The sequence below is a fragment of the Salvelinus namaycush genome, chromosome 1 (genome assembly GCF_016432855.1).
Source record: "Salvelinus namaycush isolate Seneca chromosome 1, SaNama_1.0, whole genome shotgun sequence".
NCBI classification, from domain to species: Eukaryota; Metazoa; Chordata; class Actinopteri; order Salmoniformes; family Salmonidae; genus Salvelinus; species Salvelinus namaycush.
In genome coordinates this window covers 21,288,243-21,309,082 of record NC_052307.1, presented here as the reverse complement: position 1 = coordinate 21,309,082, position 20,840 = coordinate 21,288,243, and the positions used below count along the sequence as shown (strand labels likewise).

At 43.1% G+C, this 20,840-nt stretch overlaps 2 protein-coding genes across 2 annotated transcripts; one reads left to right on the top strand and one right to left on the bottom strand.

The window, feature by feature from the left end:
* Positions 1–933: 933 nt before the first annotated feature.
* On the top strand, positions 934–6,121 carry LOC120054458 (4-hydroxyphenylpyruvate dioxygenase-like). The gene is made up of 15 exons (XM_039001877.1): positions 934–1,035; positions 1,309–1,395; positions 1,537–1,563; positions 1,863–1,925; positions 2,289–2,393; positions 2,520–2,562; positions 2,680–2,762; positions 2,964–3,053; positions 3,144–3,247; positions 3,381–3,458; positions 3,867–4,029; positions 4,215–4,286; positions 4,393–4,515; positions 4,694–4,810; positions 5,695–6,121. The coding sequence occupies exons 2-15, from the start codon at positions 1,393–1,395 to the stop codon at positions 5,803–5,805; spliced, it is 1,182 nt and encodes a 393-aa protein (XP_038857805.1). The 5' UTR covers positions 934–1,035; positions 1,309–1,392; the 3' UTR covers positions 5,806–6,121.
* A 2,476-nt stretch (positions 6,122–8,597) lies between these two features.
* Positions 8,598–20,292, bottom strand: LOC120050980 (histone-lysine N-methyltransferase SETD1B-like). Its single transcript, XM_038997541.1, has 18 exons — positions 20,286–20,292; positions 20,076–20,227; positions 19,809–19,907; positions 19,441–19,705; positions 19,175–19,295; positions 15,249–16,321; positions 14,267–14,592; positions 14,014–14,130; positions 13,806–13,899; positions 13,494–13,690; positions 13,267–13,384; positions 12,688–13,146; positions 11,445–12,538; positions 11,103–11,249; positions 10,884–11,009; positions 10,661–10,780; positions 10,343–10,480; positions 8,598–8,771 (listed from the first exon to the last, which is right to left on the bottom strand). Exons 1-18 carry the CDS (start codon positions 20,290–20,292, stop codon positions 8,598–8,600), a joined length of 4,827 nt encoding a protein of 1,608 aa, XP_038853469.1.
* Positions 20,293–20,840: the final 548 nt, after the last annotated feature.

The window sequence follows — 20,840 nt, the reverse complement described above, 5'->3', positions numbered from 1 at the left end:
CCTTTTGGTAACTGGCCCAACACTCTGACCACCTGTCGGATAGTGTCACTTATTTCCCGAAAACTGAGTCCTATGAATACAAGGGGTCAGTCAGTGTAATGACCCTATGCTTGAAGGAAATTACAGGGTTATGAAATGTATTGTTTCATTGATGTACTTAATCCTATTCACCCCCATTGGGACATAAAGCCACATGGCTGTAAAAAAAAACTACAATATAATAATCACTATGACAAGGTGCAACCTCTTGTTGTGTCGATCTGGTTGACTCTATGAAACTTAAGCTGCTCACTATCTAGGAAGCAATGAATAGCTCGATCCGTGTCTATTTCTGCTGTAGTGAAATTTGACAATCTGTCAAATGTCATCTTCTGTAGGAATAATACATTTTTCAGCAGCCATCCCATTACATTTCCACACTATGGTTACATGGTGTCCCCATTTATGTAGGAATTTAAACAGTTTATTCCCATCACATTTTGAGACTATTAGGTCACTTGAGGAGAAGAACTGTAGTGTTGTAGTGTATCATATTCACTACTAAGTAAATCAGTTGTGCGGGCTGTCAATATTGGCACATTGGGAAAAAGTACATTGTATTCACACACACCAATAGATCAATGAAACATCTGTGGAAGAACCATTTTCATACAAATGTTGATGATAAAGGATTTATAAAGAATGATGTAAGAGGTATAAAACACTTTCTCATACATTCATTAGGCCTATTAATGAATTAACAGATTAGGCTACTGATTGTGAAAAGGGGAGGGGGGCTATTGTAGCCTACCAATAGTAATTACTGCAATGGTCCACAATAAGCATAAACCTGTTTCATGTCAAAATTGTGGATGACTGACTCCAACATACTTCCCAACGAACAGCCAATAGGAAACCTCAATGAGTGAACCTCCTCTCGAGACTAAATACAAACACATGGCCTGACTGTTGAAATGATTGGGAGTGCATTATGTCTGTGTCTTTGCATTTCATTTTGAAATATAACATAAGAATTTAGGTGTTTGAGTAGAGAAGGTAAGTGCGTGCTTTTCTGATATTACTTGATATTATATGTGATGTACACACCTATAAGTTATGTGATTCACCCAATATAAACGTTTGGTATAAAATGTCTTCAAAGCTCTATGCAGAGTCAAGCGTTCGATAACTATGATTTGTTTATGTATATTATTATGCGACATGATTGTGTAACCTAAAGTGAGCATCACTGTTCTTCTCTCTATCTTTCTCTCTGTCTTTCTCTTTCGCTCCCACTCTCCTCCTCCTCGAACACCGGGGGCGTGGAAGTTCGAACTTGATTCTGAACGTTTAAACACTCGACTTTATTGTACAGATTATATTTTCAAGCAGTTGAAAGGCTAAGGGTACAAGATGGTAAGATAAAATATATATTTACTCGAAAATTGTCTTATTCAATGTCTTATTTCAATTTCACATTACAAGATTTTTGAGCTATTGAAAGAATGGTCTTTAACGTTAATGCTTATATGTAATGTTTTGTATCTATCTATTTAGACTTCCTACATGGACAGAGGTGAAAAGGTTAGTCCTTTAATTACTAATATTTTTGAATTGCCCATAGACATTTAAATGAACACATAATTATTATTAGGACTTTCAACAAGTTCAAAGTATGATTCAGTAGTTGAGAAACTTAAAAATGTATTTAAAATGTGTAAATAGCCTACCAATATGTTTAAATGTGCAATAATATTTCTCTTACATCTAAGAATTTCTAATTGCTATGTCATAAATTAATGAATGGGCTGATGCGAAGTGTCTCCCCCCCCCCCCCCCCCCCCTTACATACCGGTATTAAATTGTTCTGGATTTGTTCATAGCACGACCACGGCAAGTTCGTCTGTTTCGACCACATCACATTCTGGGTTGGAAATGCCAAACAGGTATGAGAATCATGTGCCATTGTGGTTGCTTTTCACATTTTTTTTGCATGTGGTAAATATTTTCCTGAACTTTCTCCAAGTTAAAGGAGTATTCACTGAGGGGTGGCTATTGGCTCTCTTAAGGGGTGGGGGAAATAGGCATGAAACCTCAGAGTAGACCCCACCATTCTCCCTGCTCTTAATTTGATCCAGAAGCTGTAGGTTTTCCACACCATCACCAGGAGGTGGCGCTCCCACCACAGTCCTTTACGGTTCACAACACACTATTATTACGTTTTTTTGCCTGATAGTAAATGTACAAATATTGTATTGCTTGGGGATTGATTGTGAGTGGCAATAGTGTTTTTTATTCTGTTTCAACAGGCAGCATCTTACTATTGTAACAAGCTTGGATTTGAACCGTTGGCCTATCGGGGTTTAGAGACAGGCTGCCGTGATGTGGTGTCCCATGTGGTCAAACAAGACAAGGTGAGCAGAGTTGTGGCATTCTGAATTCATTATGGCACATGTTTATAATAGTGAGGTAACTTGATACAAGTGATGGAGGTCCTTGGTTGTCCACCATGAAACTTTTTGGCTCTTTTTCTTTCACAGATTATTTATGTATTCGCATCCGCCCTCAATCCTGGAAACAAAGGTACAGTATGACACAAAAATGTCATCCTTCATGTGGTCAGATATGATGAGATTGGTTGTCACTGACTACTTCACTCACTCCGATTTGAGTATACTTTTGTCCATCTCCTTTATTCAGAAATGGGGGAGCATTTGGTCAAACATGGGGATGGAGCCAAGGACATTGCATTCACTGTGGAGAACTGTGATTACCTTGTGCAGGTACCATAGCAGGCTTACCATTTAAACCAATATCGCTGCTCTTTCTGGAATGAGGAGAATGCCTCTTTCCTAATGAGATGGGTTAAAAATATTCTGTTGGATTGCAATCGTTTTCTTTGATTTATTGAAAAGATGATTATTTTTTAATCTTCCTGGATCTTTATCACATGCATATGTTTATCTGTCTATTATACTCTTCAGAAAGCCAGAGAGCGTGGTGCCATCATAGTGAAAGAGCCGTATGTACTGGAGGACAAATATGGCAGGGTAAAACTAGCTGTTCTCCAGACGGTAAGTCTATCAATATCTGGTGAAACTGAGTGCCGAAAAGTAAATTTACAGTTTGCTCAAGATTTGGGATTTTCTCTTATATCTCTATAGTATGGGGACACCACACACACATTTGTGGAGAGGACTGCCTACAATGGGCTGTTCCTCCCAGGGTTCCATACTCCTCTCCACCGGGACCCCTTGTTGGCCAAGCTGTGAGTATGAACTATTTTATCTGGTGTTAGAGATGAGAGTGCTCTTTACAGACCAGTGTAAACAAGACATAATTTGAGTGACTGTTTCAGTTAAACAGTTGACATCACTGTGAGGCCTTATCTAACGTTACAGACCCAGTGGATTACTGAACTTCATTGACCATGTTGTGGGGAACCAGCCGGATGATGAGATGGTGCCTGTAGTGGATTGGTAAGGCATTGTGGTAAGGGCACAGGGATGTATTAACACACACACTGGCCTGTACATTTTATTCCAGACAAAAACATCCATGAACATCAGAGTTCTACCACACACTGAATGCAGTATAAAAAAAACAGCAATGGGTGGATGGGGGAGGTGTCAGTATTATGTAACCCAGGCTGTTTGGCATAGGCCAGATGCTACTATGACTTAACAGTTTTTGAGCTGGGTCCCTGGGGTTCCCCACATCTGGAGTCAGTTAGAGCTCCACCATGCAGCTCTGAGATAAAAAACAGGGATGGGTTTGATCTCTGAAGGGAAGGGCCAGGGAAGAGGGCTGTAGGATAGATATATTGTGGTGTCTCATCTGTCCATCCAACACACAGGGTTCCTGAGGAGTAGGTTTTATTTCCATAGGTACCAGAAAAACCTGCTCTTCCACCGGTTCTGGTCAGTAGACGACAAGCAGCTGCAGACAGACTTCAGTGCACTGCGCTCCATTGTTGTGGCCAATTATGAAGAGACAGTGAAGATGCCCATTAATGAGCCAGCCATGGGTAAACGCAAGTCCCAGATCCAGGCAAGTCATCGACATGTTATTCAATATATAATATATTAACTATGTAAAGAGGTGTTTACCAACGTAACAAAGACATGCCATTGTCATCCATACACGTATTCAGTACCGTACCTTTCAAAAACTCAGCATTACAAAAAAAGTAATGAGTAGAACTTGTACCTCGCTAAACTCACTGGACTTAGCAGGAGTATGTGGAGTACTATGGTGGCCCAGGTGTCCAGCACATCGCCATGAACACATCAGACATCATCACCGCAGTAAGTCTTTTCACACATAAAGGCTAAGCTCAACCTGGTTACTTTTACATACACATTAATAGAAGATTGAAAGATTGGTGTGGTTAGTATATTCTCTTTGTTGTAGATCCGTAACCTGAAGGAACGTGGCATGGAGTTCATGTGTGTGCCTGACACCTACTACCAGCTGCTGAGAAAGAATCTCCAACAATCGCAAGTCAGGGTCACTGAGGACCTGGACATTCTGGAGGTCAGAGACACAATTCTCTGATGTTTTAATAAATGTTTCAATGATTTATTATATTTCAATTACCAAAATACCTGATAGTTATTTGCATTATAATGATAAATCAGTTAATTTGAACTTCTATGGTAGGTTCTTAGCTACGCAGCCTGACAAGCACTCTTATGTCCTGTTGCTCTGACAGGAGCTGAAGATCTTAGTGGATTTTGATGACAATGGCTACCTGCTCCAGATCTTCACCAAGCCTGTTCAGGACCGTCCCACAGTGTTCCTGGAGGTCATTCAGAGACACAACCATCAGGTGAGAGGAGCATGAGATTTCAGAGAGCCTTACTGTTACGAATCCCTTTGGCCCGACAATCTAGGGGGGATGGTAATGGGACCCGTAACACAACTCATGCAAATTATTATAGTGACAACGTAACAGTGAGAACAAAAATAACCACAGACAACTAAATTACTACCGTCAAACACTCAAGGTTTATTTAAAAACACACGGTAATGGGGGGAGCAGGAAAAGGGGCTGAGCGGGACCCAAGGAATGAAAGAATAATCCAAAAACACCCCTAAGCTAGACTAGCCTACTTCACAAACAGCTAACTAACTAACCAAACATACAGGGGGTGGTCCGCCCAGTTCTAACTAGTGTTTATATAACAAAGTTTACCTACGGGTAGTGTATGCCCAAGGGCGACTTGTCTGGTTACCCCCTTTTCCCACCATCAAACAAACACTCAAACACCATAACCAAGACAATACTCACAGGTGGGGACAAAGTGACATGTAGATGCAAAACACACAAGCGATCTACAGACAGAAGGCATGTTATAAAGAGATTGAGATGGGGAGACAACAACTGACAGGGGTTTTAAACCAAGGGAAAGGGACCGTGATTGGGTAAGGGAAAAGGAGCAGGTGTCTTCTGATTAGCGACTGATTGATGACTGATTGGGGAATGATTATTGTCACCTGTGAGTAGGGGAGAAGGAGAGAAAAGAAATATACACAGGATACACACAGAACACTTGTATCCGTAACACTTACCAATGAAACAATATATAACCAGTTTGATTTTAGGACTTTGTTAGTGTATTGAAAACCATTTACAGTATGTAATGTTGATAAAGATTGATGTCCAGATCTACATTTAAACTATGTGAAAACATGTCTTTGTACTCTTCCTAGGGCTTTGGTGCAGGCAACTTCAAGGCTCTTTTCGAGGCCATCGAGGCAGACCAGAACGCTAGAGGGAACTTGACTATCCTGACCCCTAATGGCGTGTCTAACCAAATTTGAAGTACCTCTCTGATTTACACGATTGATATAATGTCCATCATCTCTGAAGCTTACATTTAATTTAGAAATATTGAAAATAATTTGTTCAACAATTTATATCTGAGGTGAACCAGAATCTAGTTGAATGACTTTGATGGATAAATTGCTGCTCTATGCACACACTATTCAAATTTAAATTATGATTGACATGCCTTCTGGAATCAAACGTAGGAATGATTGTTAATTATTCAAATAATATAGTGATGCTAAAATAACATAAAAAATATATTTTACTTGATGCCAATTTTAAATACAGTGATTTCAGAAAGTATTCATACCCCTTGACTTATTCCACATTTTGTTGTGTTACAACCTGAATTCAAAATGGATTTATTTTTACATTTGTCACCCGTCTACACACAATACCATATAATGACAAAGTGAAAACATGTTTTTAGACATTTTTGAAAATGTATTAAAAATGAAACAGAAATATCTAATTTACATAAGAATGTTAGAATCACATTTGGCAGCGATTACAGCTGTGAGTATTTCTGGGTCTCTAAGAGCTTTGCACAACTGGATTGTACAATATTTGCATATTATTATTTTTTTAATTCTTCAACCTCTATCAAGTTGGTTGTTGATCACTGCTAGACAGCCATTTTCAAGTCTTGCCATAGATTTTCAAGTAAATTTTAAGTCAAAACTGTAACTAAGTCACTCAATGTTCAATGTCGTCTAGGTAAGCAACTCCAGTGTATATTTGGCATTGTTTTTTAGGTTATTGTCCTGCTGAAAGGTGAATTTGTCTCCCAGTGTCTGTTGGAAAGCAGACTGAACCAGATTTTCCTCTAGGATTTTGCCTATGCTTAGCTCTATTACGTTCCTTTTTATCCTAAAAAACTCCCTAGTCCTTGCTGATGACAAGCATACTCATAACATGATGCATCCACCACCATGCTTGAAAATGTGAAGAGTGGTACTCAGTCATGTGTTGGATTTGCCCCAAACATAATGCTTTGTATTCAGGACATAAAGTACATTTCTTTGCTACATTTTTTACAGTTTTACTTTAGTGCTTCATTGCAAACATGATGCATGTTTTGGAATATTTATATTTTGTGCAGGCTTCCTTCTTTTCACTCTGTCATTTAGGTTAGTATTGTGGAGTAACTACAATGTTGTTGATCCATCCTCAGTCCTATCACAGCCATTAAACTCTGTAACTGTTTTAAAGTCACCATTGGCCTCATGGTGAAATCCCTGAGAGGTTTTCTTCCTCTCTGGCAACTGAGTTAGGTAAGACGCCTGTATCTTTGTAGTGACTGGGTGTATTGATACACCATCCAAAGTGTAATTAATAACTTCACCATGCTCAAAGGGATATTCAATGTCTGCTTTTTTTGTTTTGTTTTTACCCATCTACCAAAAGTTGCCCTTCTTTGCGACACATTGGAAAAAAACCCTCGTCTTTGTGGTTGAATCTGTGTTTGAAATTCACTGCTCAACTGAGGAACCTTACAGATAATTGTATGTGAGATGACGTAGTCATTTAAAAGTCATGTTAAACACTATTATTGCACAAAGACTGAGGCCATGCAACTTACTATGTGACTTCTTAAGCAAATTTCTACTCCTGAACATATTTAGGCTTGCCATAACAAATGGGTTGAATACTTATTGACTCAAGACATTTGTAAACATTTCTAAAAACATAATTCCACTTTGACATTATGGGGTATTGTGTGTGGCCAGTGACACAAAATCTCAATGTAATAAATTCAGGCTGTAACGCAACAAAATGTGGAAAAAGTCAAGGAGTGTGACAACTTTCCGAAGGCTGTGTATTTGTTTTTGGCTTTGATAGTCACAAAAACACATTTTTGTGACTATCAAAGTATGATGATGTTGATGTACAATCCAAAGCAACAGCAAAAGAGCAGACATCGTCATTAGATTTGAGCCAGCTATGTTATCAAATCTGGTATTAACAAGCAATTTTTAAGTATGACATTAACTCTGTTGTCTTAGCTTCACATTGTCTTATTTGCCTTCTGGAAAAAAACTCATATTTAAGTGGAAGGAAGTAATAAACCACAACATATGACTCAATAAGATGCACAATGACAACATGTCAGTTTATTGTATCCTTTCCATGAACTAAAAGTCATTTTTACATTTGTTCATTTTGATTCCCCCAATTGCTTTCGTTAACCTTTTTTACTTTGGATACTTTCAGCATACATTTTTAAGTGCGTGTAATAAAAAATACAACTGCATTGTGACTCCTTCCTCATTCACAGTGTTTGTGTGTGCGAGAGAGAACTTGTGAAAAAGACATAATGAACCAAATAATTTATAAATATAGTGATCACTCTGCCTAAAACAACCAACCCGAGAGAACAATTACCAAAATAACTTAATAAAATGCTTGACACAAGCTGAATACATCTTCATTAGCTCTCATGAATGAAAACATTTAACTCATCATGTACACATTTGCACAAGAAGGCAATATCATACCCCATCCTGTATAGTATTTTTAAGGGAGAGGAGAACAGCGCCCATCCCTGGTGCAGGGGGTGTGTGTTTTTTCCACAAACTGTTTTAACAATAAATAACTTTTTTTAAAGGAACTTCAATTGTCTGCAGAAGAGTTGCTGTACATTTTTGATTCTTCAGCTTGCTCCACTCTTCATGAACCTTGGTTGGAAAGGGAGGTATTATTTTTCCTATGTCAGGAACTGTACGGCAGCAGGACAGTCAGGAGTTAGTGCTTGAGAGGAGGGCTGGAGACAAGGGTTCAGAGTTCAGTTGAGGGAGCCCTGGCAGTTCTCTGCTCCACACAGACAGGGAATCTTCTCATCCTCGATGGGGAACTTGTAATCATACGTGATCTCCTCATTGACACTGATGGACTGCCGGGAGTAGATCACTATCTTCTTCTGGGATTTCACTGTGATTATTTTTGCATAGCAATTAGGCTGAAGAGAGAAAATGTATTACTAAGTCATCAGTGTGATTAGAGTTGCAAAGCTACCGGTAATTTACCAAAGTTAAAGTAATATTCAATCATTTTGGTGATTAACAGAAAATATATGGCAATCTATTATAACTTTGGTAATTTATACTTGAATAACTTTTGGAAAATGTATTAATGTGTAGTATTCATTTTTTTATATCTATGTCCATATTGTCCATGAGTTTGTAGTGGATATAAAATATGGCTAAAGAGAAAATATCCTAATTAATGAAAAAGGCATCTAATCAACAATGGCATTATTTTCAATGAACTCTGAAACTCTTCCAACTATTGACTTTTTTTCACAACTGCCAGCAGTTTGACGCCAAAACATTTACAACAAACACATATTGACATAGTAAAATAAATAAGTCTGAAAAAAATATAAAGGATATTTCATGCTGAAAACTTTATATTAAACACCAATGGTATTAACTAAGTTGATGGTAAATATTTAAGATAATGTTTTACAGCATTCATCTTATTTAATTATTTAATCAATTATTTAATTAATTGAACACACAGAGGACCAGAGATAATTCAAATGCACTGAAAAGATTTGGCATGGGTCCTCAGATCCTCAAAAGGTTCTACAGCTGCACCATCGAGGGCATCCTGACTGGTTGATTCACTGCCTGGTATGGCAACTGCTCGGCCTCTGACCGCAAGGCACTACAGAGGGTAGTGTGAATGGCCCAGTACATCACTGGGGCCAAGCTTCCTGCCATCTAGGTCCTCAATACCAGGCGGTGTCAGAGGAAGGCTCAAAAATGGTCAAAGACTCCAGCCACCCTAGTCATAGACTGTTCTCTCTGCTACCGCACGACAAGCGGTACCCGGAGCGCCAAGTCTAGGTCCAAGAGGCTTCTAAACAGCTTCTACCCCCAAGTCATAAGACTCCTGGACATCTAATCAAATGGCTACCCAGACTATTTGCATTGCCCCCCAACCCCCTCGTTACACCGCTGCGACTCTCTGTTGTTGTCATCTATGCATAGTCACTTCAATAACTCTACCTACATGTACATATTACCTCAACTAACCGGTGCCCCCGCACATTGACTCTGTACCGGTACCCCCCTGTATATAGTCTCGCTATTGTTGTTTTACTGCTGCTCTTTAATTACTTGTTACTTTTATTTCTTATTCTTATCTGTATTTTTGGAAACTGCATTGTTGGTTGGGGGCTCGTAAGTAAGCATTTCACTGTAAGGTCTACCTGTTGTATTCGACGCATATGACTAATAAAATTTGATTTGGATTAGACACCTGTAACAATCTGAAGTACCCAAAAAGGGCCACTAGGTGTCTTGTGCTAGATTGAAAGATGCCAAAAAAGATCTGGTATTTTACTGGTAAACTTTGAACGTTTCCAGTAATATACCCACCATTTGCAACCCCTATGTGTGATAGTCTGACCATTGTATCTGTTTCCAAAATGTTTAATAAATTATCTGTACTATAAATCAAACCATTTACAACACATAATAGTTCTGAAATGCAAAACATTTCCATAGACCATAAACCACTCACATTGCAGCTGTGGTTGATAAATCTGGCCAAGTTCCCATATTTAGTGGCGTCGATGATGGTATCCTGATCGACCCGGAACAGGTAGCTGCTCCCAATCCCCTCATCTTCATAGCGCTTCTCCCGCATATCTGCAACCACCTAAGGAGAGGGGTGGCGTGCCCATTCACACAAGTCACTCAGTTAAGAATTAGCTCTAGATGAAATGTACATGTAAATGAATATGTATCAAAATGTTACACCAGTCTGCTGTGCCCCTTACTTCATGTCCCTTATTGTCCTACCTATTTACTGTGTACTGTGGCCCAGTCTGTGTCTCACCTGTCTGATGCACTGGCCCACATACTCAATCACCATCTCATCTGCTGCTATGGGCTCCAGGGCAAACAGGCCCCAGTCATGGATGTGACTGCGGCAGAAACGAATCCTCTTCTTGCGGAACTGAAACACAGGAATATCATCTGTGACTAAAGCCTCATGTTGTCTGCAGAGAGATACACTGAACTGTACTGTCTGTCTGGGCACAGATGAGTGGTTGACTGACCTTCAGCTGGTTAAACCTGAGCAGGTCACTGTCACAGCTGAAGGAGGAGAGCAGACGGCGTTGTTCAGACCTGAACTCAGACCCAGACCGCAGGGAAGGGTGCGGCTGGGCTGAAAGACTCACCCCCTGCAGAAATTAAATATTGTCCATTATCAAAGCTGTCAATTATCAGGTATGGCATACATTAACATGGGGGAAGAGCTGTTCCTCTCTGAATACCTGGGTGTCTGCAGAGGGCTGGTCTGTAGTCAAACACGTGCTGTTGAGGTATTTTATTTTGTCATTCTTGCTGATTTTGTAAAAGCCCTCGCTGCGGGCAGATCCTGTCACATGGTCCCACATCCAATCATTGAGCTCCTTCCTCTTCTCCGTCAAGACTCTGGTGAGTGCAAAGGGGTCAAGGGAACTAGACAATAATTCACTGATGTATAGAGGAATATGTATGCAATTCTTAATTAATTTCAATGTAATGTAATTTCAAAGAAATTAATTCTAAAACATACACAATAACAGTTGAGATCCCATTAATGTATCAGTGTCCAGTGACAGTATGGTAATAACAGCTCTGTAGTAAAGGATATGAGGGTGGGGGACCCAGAGAGTGTCACTGAGCCAGCTGAAGCCATTGTCCTGCTGTAGCAGCCTGTCATAGGTGACCTGCAGCAGCTTGGAATCCTCCTCATCCAGGCCCTCCTTCCAGACACTGTGGAGGACAGTCATCTCCTCACTTCGTGACCGACGACAGGGACTGGCCGAGAAGACAGAGGGCATGGCTCTCTGCACTGACCTCATCCTTTGCCATCGCCTCATCCTCCACCTCATCCTCCGCCTCATCTTCCGCATCATTCTTGGTTGTACCCTCCTCCAGGAGCACTTCTCCATCTCTCTCTGGTTCTCCACATCCGCCAGCCCTGACCAGTTCTCCAGGCCCTGCAGGGGTATCTTCCTCTGGGACCCAGGATTAGGATTAAGCCACACACACCCATGGCCAGGAGTCTCTGCTGATGACTCAGACAGGCTGCTAGGAGAAGAAGCTAGAACAGGTGAGTCTGTAAGCATTTCATCACAGGATAAAGGAGCACCATTAGTCCTCTGTGAAGAGGCCAACATAACGGTGGTATTCCTGTGTGTTATCTTGGTTGGGATGAAGTCCCTCCCAGGGGTTCGTGGGGTCCTGATGTAGAGGCTGGTGGACAGGGAGGGGAGGGGGAAAGGGCTACAGGGAGTGGGACTAAACTCCTCTCTGCCCGGTGTCACTGGCACCCTCCAGGGGGTAAGGGGATTCCATAGACCCCTCTCATCTCTGCCTGGTGTTTTGGGCATGTCCTCGTATGTTGGGTACGAGGCTAAGGCAGGGGGATGAGTGGGGCGGCTCTGGGACAAAGGCTCACTGTTTGTGGGGGAGAGGGAGAGGAGGTGGTCCATAGAGTCCTCCTCACTCTCAAGGAGGGCCTCTGCTCCCCGACCAGGAGTGTGTGGCAGTTCCACCTCCTCCACAGCAGGGGGGGTTGGTTTGCTCTTGAACAGCAGGTCTGAGTCGCTGTTTCCCAGAGAGCCAGTAGGGGTGAGAGGCCGGAGGTTCTCCACGTTATCTGGTGACTCAACGCTCCATTCAGGGCTATCTATCTCCACTGCAAAATCAGGCTCCACCACTGCTGGTAGAGGAAAACAAACACTCTGTTTTGTTGAATCTAATCCCTGTAATTGCTGTCAGGCTTAAAATGCATACATAAGAGTTGTTTGAATGTTATTGAAGAGCACTTTTATTATTATTTACCAATACATGCATGTCTTTAAAATCTACCTGTCAGTCCTATGGGTGAGGGGGCCTGGAGATCATGGTGGTGCTCACTGGACAGGAGCTCCATCCCTGGGTCAGATCGGCTTGTGCTGCTGGTGCGCCCAAAGACATCTCGAGTCAGACAGACTGAGTGCTTCTCCTCCCCAGGCTGATCCCTCGGGACCGGCTCTGACCCATCCAGTAGGTCCAGCTCAGTGCCTGGGGTAAGAGGGGCTGAGGGTGTGGCCGGGGGCTCCAGATCCATCTCCTCCTCATCTGATGACAACACCACACACTCTACCTCCCTGTTGACCTCATCAGCATCTCCATCTGTCTCCTCCTCTTCCTCTGTCTCCTGGTTAGAACTGGAGTCATAGTCTGAGAAGTCTTCACTTTCCTCAAAGGAGGAGTCAGACTCTGAGAGGTATTCACTGTCTTCTGAGGAGTAAGACTCTACCTCTGAGAGGCTTACCCTGGCAACTTCTGGTAAATGAGAAAACCATAATGTGCATTTCAGTATGTGTAACAGATTTATTGAAGTAGATTTATTAAGCAACTATTAAAACCCCTTAAGACAAAAACTCAAAGCTTCTTAAACATTACCCTCATTTGGAGACTGTAATCCTCTTGTAACTTTAGAGAAGACCACATCTTCATCATCCTCTTCATCATCGTCCACTTCTTCCTCTTTTTGTTCACTGTCATCATCTTCATCCCTCTGCTGAATTTTTTTTAAATGAACTGGTTAATGCAACTTAAACATATAATTTGATAAATACATTTGGCATTTCGGTATTGCTGTTGATTGACAGCTGGAAACCTCTGTGTACCTGGCGTTGGGGAACCTTGTCTGCTGCCACAGTATCCTCCTCTTTGTCTCTTGTTGGCTCCCCCTCTTTCTCTCTGCTCTCCTCTTCCCCCTCGCTGTCCAGCTCCAGTGGCCTTGCATGTCTTCGCCTCACAGCTGGAATACTTCCAGTTTTTGGGGACCTGTCCAATGTGTGATTCGTTATATTACTCTCCAGCTCTGAGGGGAAAGAGAAAGAAAGCGTGCTAAGCATTCACAATATTCTCATTGTAAAACCAATTGAAATCGTACTGTGGAATAAATATGTTGCCTTGTCCGAATGCACAGCACTAACCAGCACTCTCATGCGCATCATTAACAGGTGTGTAGGGACACTTTCTTTTGGGGTCCTCTGAGGCAGTCGGATCGTCGGACTCTTTCTTCTTTACCTACACATGAACACAAGTCACGATCATCATGATACTCACCTCCACAGACACAGTCACACTGTACCTTGTTTGAGCTCCTTCATGATACGTTTAGTAGTAGCAGCAGAAGCCTACCTTGAAGGAAGGCAGGTTGGTGGCACCACGCGGGCCAATGTTCTGTCTTAGGGAGTCTCTTGGTTTGGTCCTCACCTCCACTCTACCCTCTCTGGCACTCACAAGAGTTACAGCAATCTGAAAAATGACGAAATGAAGAAGCATTATAAACATTATAGCAACAAACCACAAGTATCAAAACAGATAATTTGCTGTGGTGTAGAAGAGTTCTGTATCTTCAACTATACTGAACTTCAACTAGGTAGTAGCTCACCTTAGCTTTCTGCTCCTGGCCATCCCACCACTCATCAAACGCCCTGAAGGCTACCCCCTCAACCATTTTACGGTTGATGTCTCTCTTCACGATGGACTTAAGCTCCTCCATAATGACTGCCAGCACCTTTTCCACTGTGGCCTTATGTAGGTCCTCCTGCAGAGGCAGGTAGCCTGGCGGGGGCACAGAGGGGTTGAAGGTGGGCATGAAGGGAGGCAGGGGCCAGGGTTGCCCAGTAAAAGACACTGGCACACTGCCACACCCAGGCAGACCATTCACCTTGTCCATATGCACAGTGTGCAGCGTATTCAAGGGATATGGGTAAACTGGATGTAGGATAGAGGGAGGGGCTGCCATAGTTGGAGGAGGCCCAAGGATAGTGAGAGGGGGAGGAATGTGTGGAGGAAGCAGATGGAATCCTGGAGGTGGGATTGGAATAGAAAGAGGAGCAGAAATGGGATGGATGGAAGGGGGGATTTGAGGGTGAGGGTTGGAGGGAGAGAATCGAATGGGGAGGTTGGAGTGGGTGATTGGTGGGGGAGGATTGGAAAAGGAAACTGAAGAGTGAGGATTGTAGGGAGGGATTGGAGCAGGGTGATTGAGAGAGGAGATTGGAAGAGGCTGTCGCAAGGAGGGAATGAAGGAGTTGACTGTGATGCTCTTGGAACAATGGCTTTTGGGATTCGACATTGCAGATTGCCCCGCATTTGAGATGTCCTTGTCTTCCCCTGGCAAATGGAGACCCTGTGAAAGAAATGTCAAATTAATAGATTGTAACCCCTCTCCCCAATGTGCAATGCAAGAAATCTGTCCATAATTCTTTATCTATGATGTTGTTTGTTAAATCTCGTTAAAAATATCAATGTGTTCATACTCTCTATTTTCTCCAATACCTGAGAAAATGATAAGGAATGGAGTGCCCGTCCCATATACTTTTCACTAGAGGTTGACTGATCTGCATGGTCCATCTCTGTTCCTTTACTTCTCTCCCTTTGAGTGAGAGATAGCGTCCCAGGAGGCCAGGGGGGCTGTGAGGTCCATATTAGAGAAGGCATCCCTGGAAGGGACTCGTCTCCTTCCCACTCAGGGAGGGGAGTGGGACTGACATCCTCCAGACCATCCCTGGTGGTGGGGTGGGTACAGTTCACAGGACATCCACTACGGGCTGGGGTGTGGTCAGACTCAGGAGAGTACATTGAGACAGGGGAGAATGGCGAAACAGGGCTGTCCTGAGAGTGCACTTCAGCTTCCAAACCCCTTTCACCATGTAGAGGGAGGCAGGAACTCTGAGTCTTGCTGAGAAGCATCTCAATGCGTGAGTCCAGGCTGTGGCTCTCTGCCTCTGGGATGGGGCTTCCAGGAGAGTTATTGGGAGGGGAAGGGGGCGGTTCTATAAGGCCCGCATCGTGTCCAGAAGGGGGAGACTGAGGTCTCTCCCTCAGAGGTACCACGTTCATACTTGTGGCACTGGCAGAGCTGCTGCTCAGAGGGAAAGCCTCAGAGGCAGGAGGTAGAGAGGGCACCCTCCAGGACTCCTGTTCAGGAAGGGAGAGGTGGAGGGGAGGCTCTGTGGCAGGGTTATCATCAGTCGAGGGCAGGCGGTTCTGATACCAGAAGAAGGAAGATTTGTAGCTGCCGCCAGCAACCTGGGTTTGGGGCTGGAGAGGACGGTGAGGTTGGAGGTGTTTGAGGAGAGAGCTCAACTCTGAGCTCTGATGGTGGGATCTCATATAAGGTCTTCCTGGTTGACGATAGCAGACATCGCGCCTCAAGCGTCTGTGAGCACCATATGAGGAGTGTTCACCCTGAGTGACTTGGTGGACTGGGGTGGTGTGCTGGCTAGAGTAGCAAGAGTCCTGAGAGAGTGGGGTCCCAGACAGGCAGGGGGTATGAGGGGTGCCCTGAGAGAGGGGTGTCAGCCCAAAGCTGCCCGGTGTGTCCTGCCAGATACTGGAGTAGGCTGTGTCTAGGGAGAGAGGTGTAGCCACGCTGGTGGGACTGGAAATAGACCTTGTCAATGATGAACTCCCATCAGTCAGTTTCTGCAGAGGTTTGCTGTCCTGAAGATGAAGGAAACAAAAACAGACTGGCTAAAATGAAGCAATGAAGCATCTCACATCGCCTCAGCCGAGTCTACTTACATCACCATAACCAAAAGTTGTTTTTGAGCTATTGCTCAAGCTATTGCTCACCTGAGGTAGAGTATCTCATGATAAGCTGTAGACCACACTATCTACCTAGAGAGTTTTCATCTGTATTGTTCGTAGCTGTTTACTTACCACCACACACTAAGACAGCATTGAATGAGCTGTATTCCGCTATAAGCAAACAAGAAAACGCTCACCCAGAGGCGGCGCTCCTAGTAGCCGGGGACTTTAATGCTGGGAAACTTAAATCCGTTTTACCAAATTTTTTATCAGCATGTTAAATGTGCAACCAGAGGGAAAAAAACTTTGGACCACCTTTACTCCGCACACAAAGAGACATACAAAGCTCTTCCTCGCCCCCCATTTGGCAAATCTGACCATAATTCTATCCTCCTGATTCCTGATTACAAGCAAAAATTAAAGCAGGAAGCACCAGTGACTAGATCAATAAAAAAGTGGTCAGATGAAGCAGATGCTAAGCTACAGGACTGTTTTGCTAGCACAGACTGGAGTATGTTCCGGGATTCCTCCGATGGCATTGAGGAGTACACCAGATCAGTCATTGGCTTCATCAATAAGTGCATCAATGACATCTTCCCCACAGTGACCGTACGTACATACCCCAACCAGAAGCCATGGATTACAGACAACATCCGCATTGAGCTAAAGGCTAGAGCTGCCGCTTTCAAGGAGCGGGACTCTAACCCGGAAGCTTATAAGAAATCCCGCTATGCCCTCCGACGAACCATCAAACAGGCAAAGTGTCAATACAGGACTAAGATCGAATCGTACTACACCGGCTCTGACGCTTGTCGGATGTGGCAGGGCTTGCAAACCCTTACAGACTACAAAGGGAAACACAGCTGAGAGCTGCCCAGTGACACGAGCCTACCAGATGAGCTAAACTACTTCTATGCTCGCTTCGAGGAAAATAACACTGAAACATGCATGAGAGCACCAGCTGTTCTGGAAGACTGTGTGATCACGCTCTCCGCAGCCAATGTGAGTAAGACCTTTAAACAGGTCAACATTCACAAGGCTGCAGGGCCAGACGGATTACCAGGTCATGTACTGCGAGCATGCGCTGACCAACTGGCAAGTGTCTTCACTGACATTTTCAACCTCTCCCTATCCGAGTCTGTAATACCAACATGTTTTAAGCAGACCACCATAGTGCTTGTGCCCAAGAGGTAACCTGCCTAAATGACTACCAACCCGTAGCACTCACATCTGTAGCCATGAAGTGCTTTGAAAGGCTGGTCATGGCTCACATCAACACCATTATCCCAGAAACCCTAGACCCACCCCAATTTGCATACCGCCCCAAGAGATCCACAGATGATGCAATCTCTATTGCACTCCACACTGCCCTTTACCACCTGGAAAAAAGGAACACCTATGTGAGAATGCTATTAATTGAATACAGCTCAGCGCTCAACACCATAGTGCCCTCGAAGCTCATCAATAAGCTAAGGACCCTGGGACAAAACACCTCCCTCTGCAACTGGATCCTGGACTTCCTGATTAGCCGCGCCCAGGTGGTAAGGGTAGGTAACAACATATCTACCACGCTGATCCTCAACACAAGGGCCCCTCAAGGGTGCGTGCTCAGTCCCCTCCTGTACTCCCTGTTCATTCATGACTGCACGGCCAGGCACGACTCCAACACCATCATTAAGTTTGCAGATGACACAACAGTGGTAGGCCTGATCACCGACACCGACGAGACAGCCTATAGGGAGGAGGTCAGAGACCTGGCCGTGTGGTGCCAGGGAAACAACCTCTCCCTCAACGTGATCAAGACAAAGGAGATGATTGTGGACTACAGGAAAAACAAGACTGAGCACAGCCCCATTCTCATCGATGGGGCTGCAGTGGAGCAGGTTGAGAGCTTCAAGTTCCTTGGTGTCCACATCACACTAACAAACTAACATGGTCCAAGCACACCAACACCAAACCTATTCCCCCTCAGGAGACTGAAAAGATTTGGCATGGGTCCTCAGATCATGGGTCCTGTAGAACCCTCAAAAGGTTCTACAGCTGCACCATCGAGAGCATCCTGACTGGTTGATGCACTGCCTGGTATGGCAACTGCTCGGCAGAGGGTAGTGCGAACGGCCCAGTACATCACTGGGGCCAAGCTTCCTGCCATCCAGGACCTCTATACCAGGCGGTGTCAGAGGAAGGCCCTAAAAATGGTCAAAGACTCCAGCCACCCTAGTCATAGACTGTTCTCTCTGCTACCGCATGGCAAGCGGTACCGGAGTGCCAAGTCTAGGTCCAAGAGGCTTCTAAACAGCTTCTACTCCCAAGCCATAAGACTCCTGAACATCTAATCAAATGGCTACCCAGACTATTTGCATTGCCCCCCTCTTTTACACCGCTGCTACTCTCTATTGTTATCATCTATGCATAGTCACTTTAATAACTCTAGCTACATGTACATATTACATCAACTAACCGGTGCCCCCGCACATTGACTCTGTACCGGTACCCCCCTGTATATAGTCTCGCTATTGTTATTTTACTGCTGCTCTTTAATTACTTGTTACCTTTATTTCTTATTCTTATCCGTATTTTTTAAAACTGCATTGTTGGTTACGGGCTCGTAAGTAAGCATTTCACTGAATACCTGTTGTATTCGGCGCATGTGACTAATACAATTTGATTTGATTTTAATGAGCAGTAATTAACATAAGATTGAATTCTGTCTGTCGAAGGTCTATAAATGGAACACATTAGAACAGTAGAGCAGTAAAACTCTATTACCTGCAATCTATCAGTTAGGCGTTGGAGGGTGTGCTCATCGCTGCCCAGTGGCAATGTCGAAGGGGTGTAGAGTCCACTAACAAGAAGATGGAAGTACCGCATTCTGTTTTTACCTAAAAAAGGATTAGAGTCAGATGGATCACCACCCAAAAGCCAATTGAAAATCATAAATCATAATCTATTATCACATTTATTGACATTAGTTATGTATGTGTAATTAAGCCTATTTTCAATTATCAATCAATTATATTAACCTACCCTTTGGATCAAGTTCCACGTGGATAATGTTCCCCATAACAGAGGTGTCATGAAGGTGTTCCACGGTGTCCTTTGCAGCCTTGACTGTGTCGAAGATGACTTTAGCAATTCCTAAATGCTTCTTGTTTTTAGGATTATACAAGATTTCCACTTCTTCAATCTGTCCGTACTTTATGCACATGTCAGTCAAGAAACCCTCCCTTACGTTGTCATTTAACCTGGCAAATGTCACTTCCTTGGGTGGGCCGACATAGCATTCATCAATCTATAAACATTAATCAGATAACAGATTGTCATTTGGTAAACAATAATATTATGCATCTAAGATTGCATTTCACATGATGTCATCACAGAAAATGAGGTGTTACCTTAAATTTGGGGACCAGCAGGTCAGTGTCTCTGAATTTGGTCCAAAGACGACAGATTCTGGGATCCCTGACAGTATCCACAGGAAATGCCCCTAAGTCCTGAACCTGATATAGCATACATCAAGGAGGTAAGAACACTCATGTGGGAACAGAAAAAAAGTGTGTTGTCAAAAGAAAGTTTAGGTCAAGGGCTACAGTATCTGTAATAACATTCAACAAGTAGCCTAACACAACTAGATGTAAAAATCCTAAATTAAATTTACTCACTGGCATGTTGAAATGTTGCCCATCGTAACGATACACTTTATAAAACCCATTCTTCAACGCAGGGTCTACGATCAACTTGCAGCTCCTCCAGTGCTGAGGATGTTTTTCTCCGTGACTTCCCTGATGGCTGTTTTCCATTACATTCACCACACCTGAAAACGTAAACAGTAGGTCTATTGAACATACGGCATACGCAATAGCCTATATTACACGCCATGTTGAAAATATTTATATAACAGCATGTAAAACAAAAAACATTGTTCTATGCGACACGATAAAATGCACAAATGTGATGGTAGACTGACTACTCGTTAGAGATTTTATCATCTGGTCCAAGCCATTGAAACACGCCCTGACAGGTGATGGAGAGATGGCGATTCACCTGTAGCTACCAATACAATGTTATTGTAATTCGTGATCTTTTACATGTTTTGCTAGTCTTGAGCACATTTTTATCGCGCTTTTCTTTTAATCGAGAATATGTTTCAATGTTTTTTATTTCTAATTTTCTCTTACCTGCACGGAAAGCTGCCTCCCACGGACCTACATTGTGCACCTGTTGTCATAGCACTTTTTTCTTTCCAGTTTACAGTATTTGGGACTGGGGACGGGAGCCTATTTATGAATCACTCCGCACATTCGATACTTTGAACTGAAGAAAATAATGTCAAGCTTCTGTCAATAAAATAGGCCTACATTAAAATATAAAAGGTATACTATATATGTAAAGTTATAGAAATATGGAGAGTGTAGGATCTAGACGAC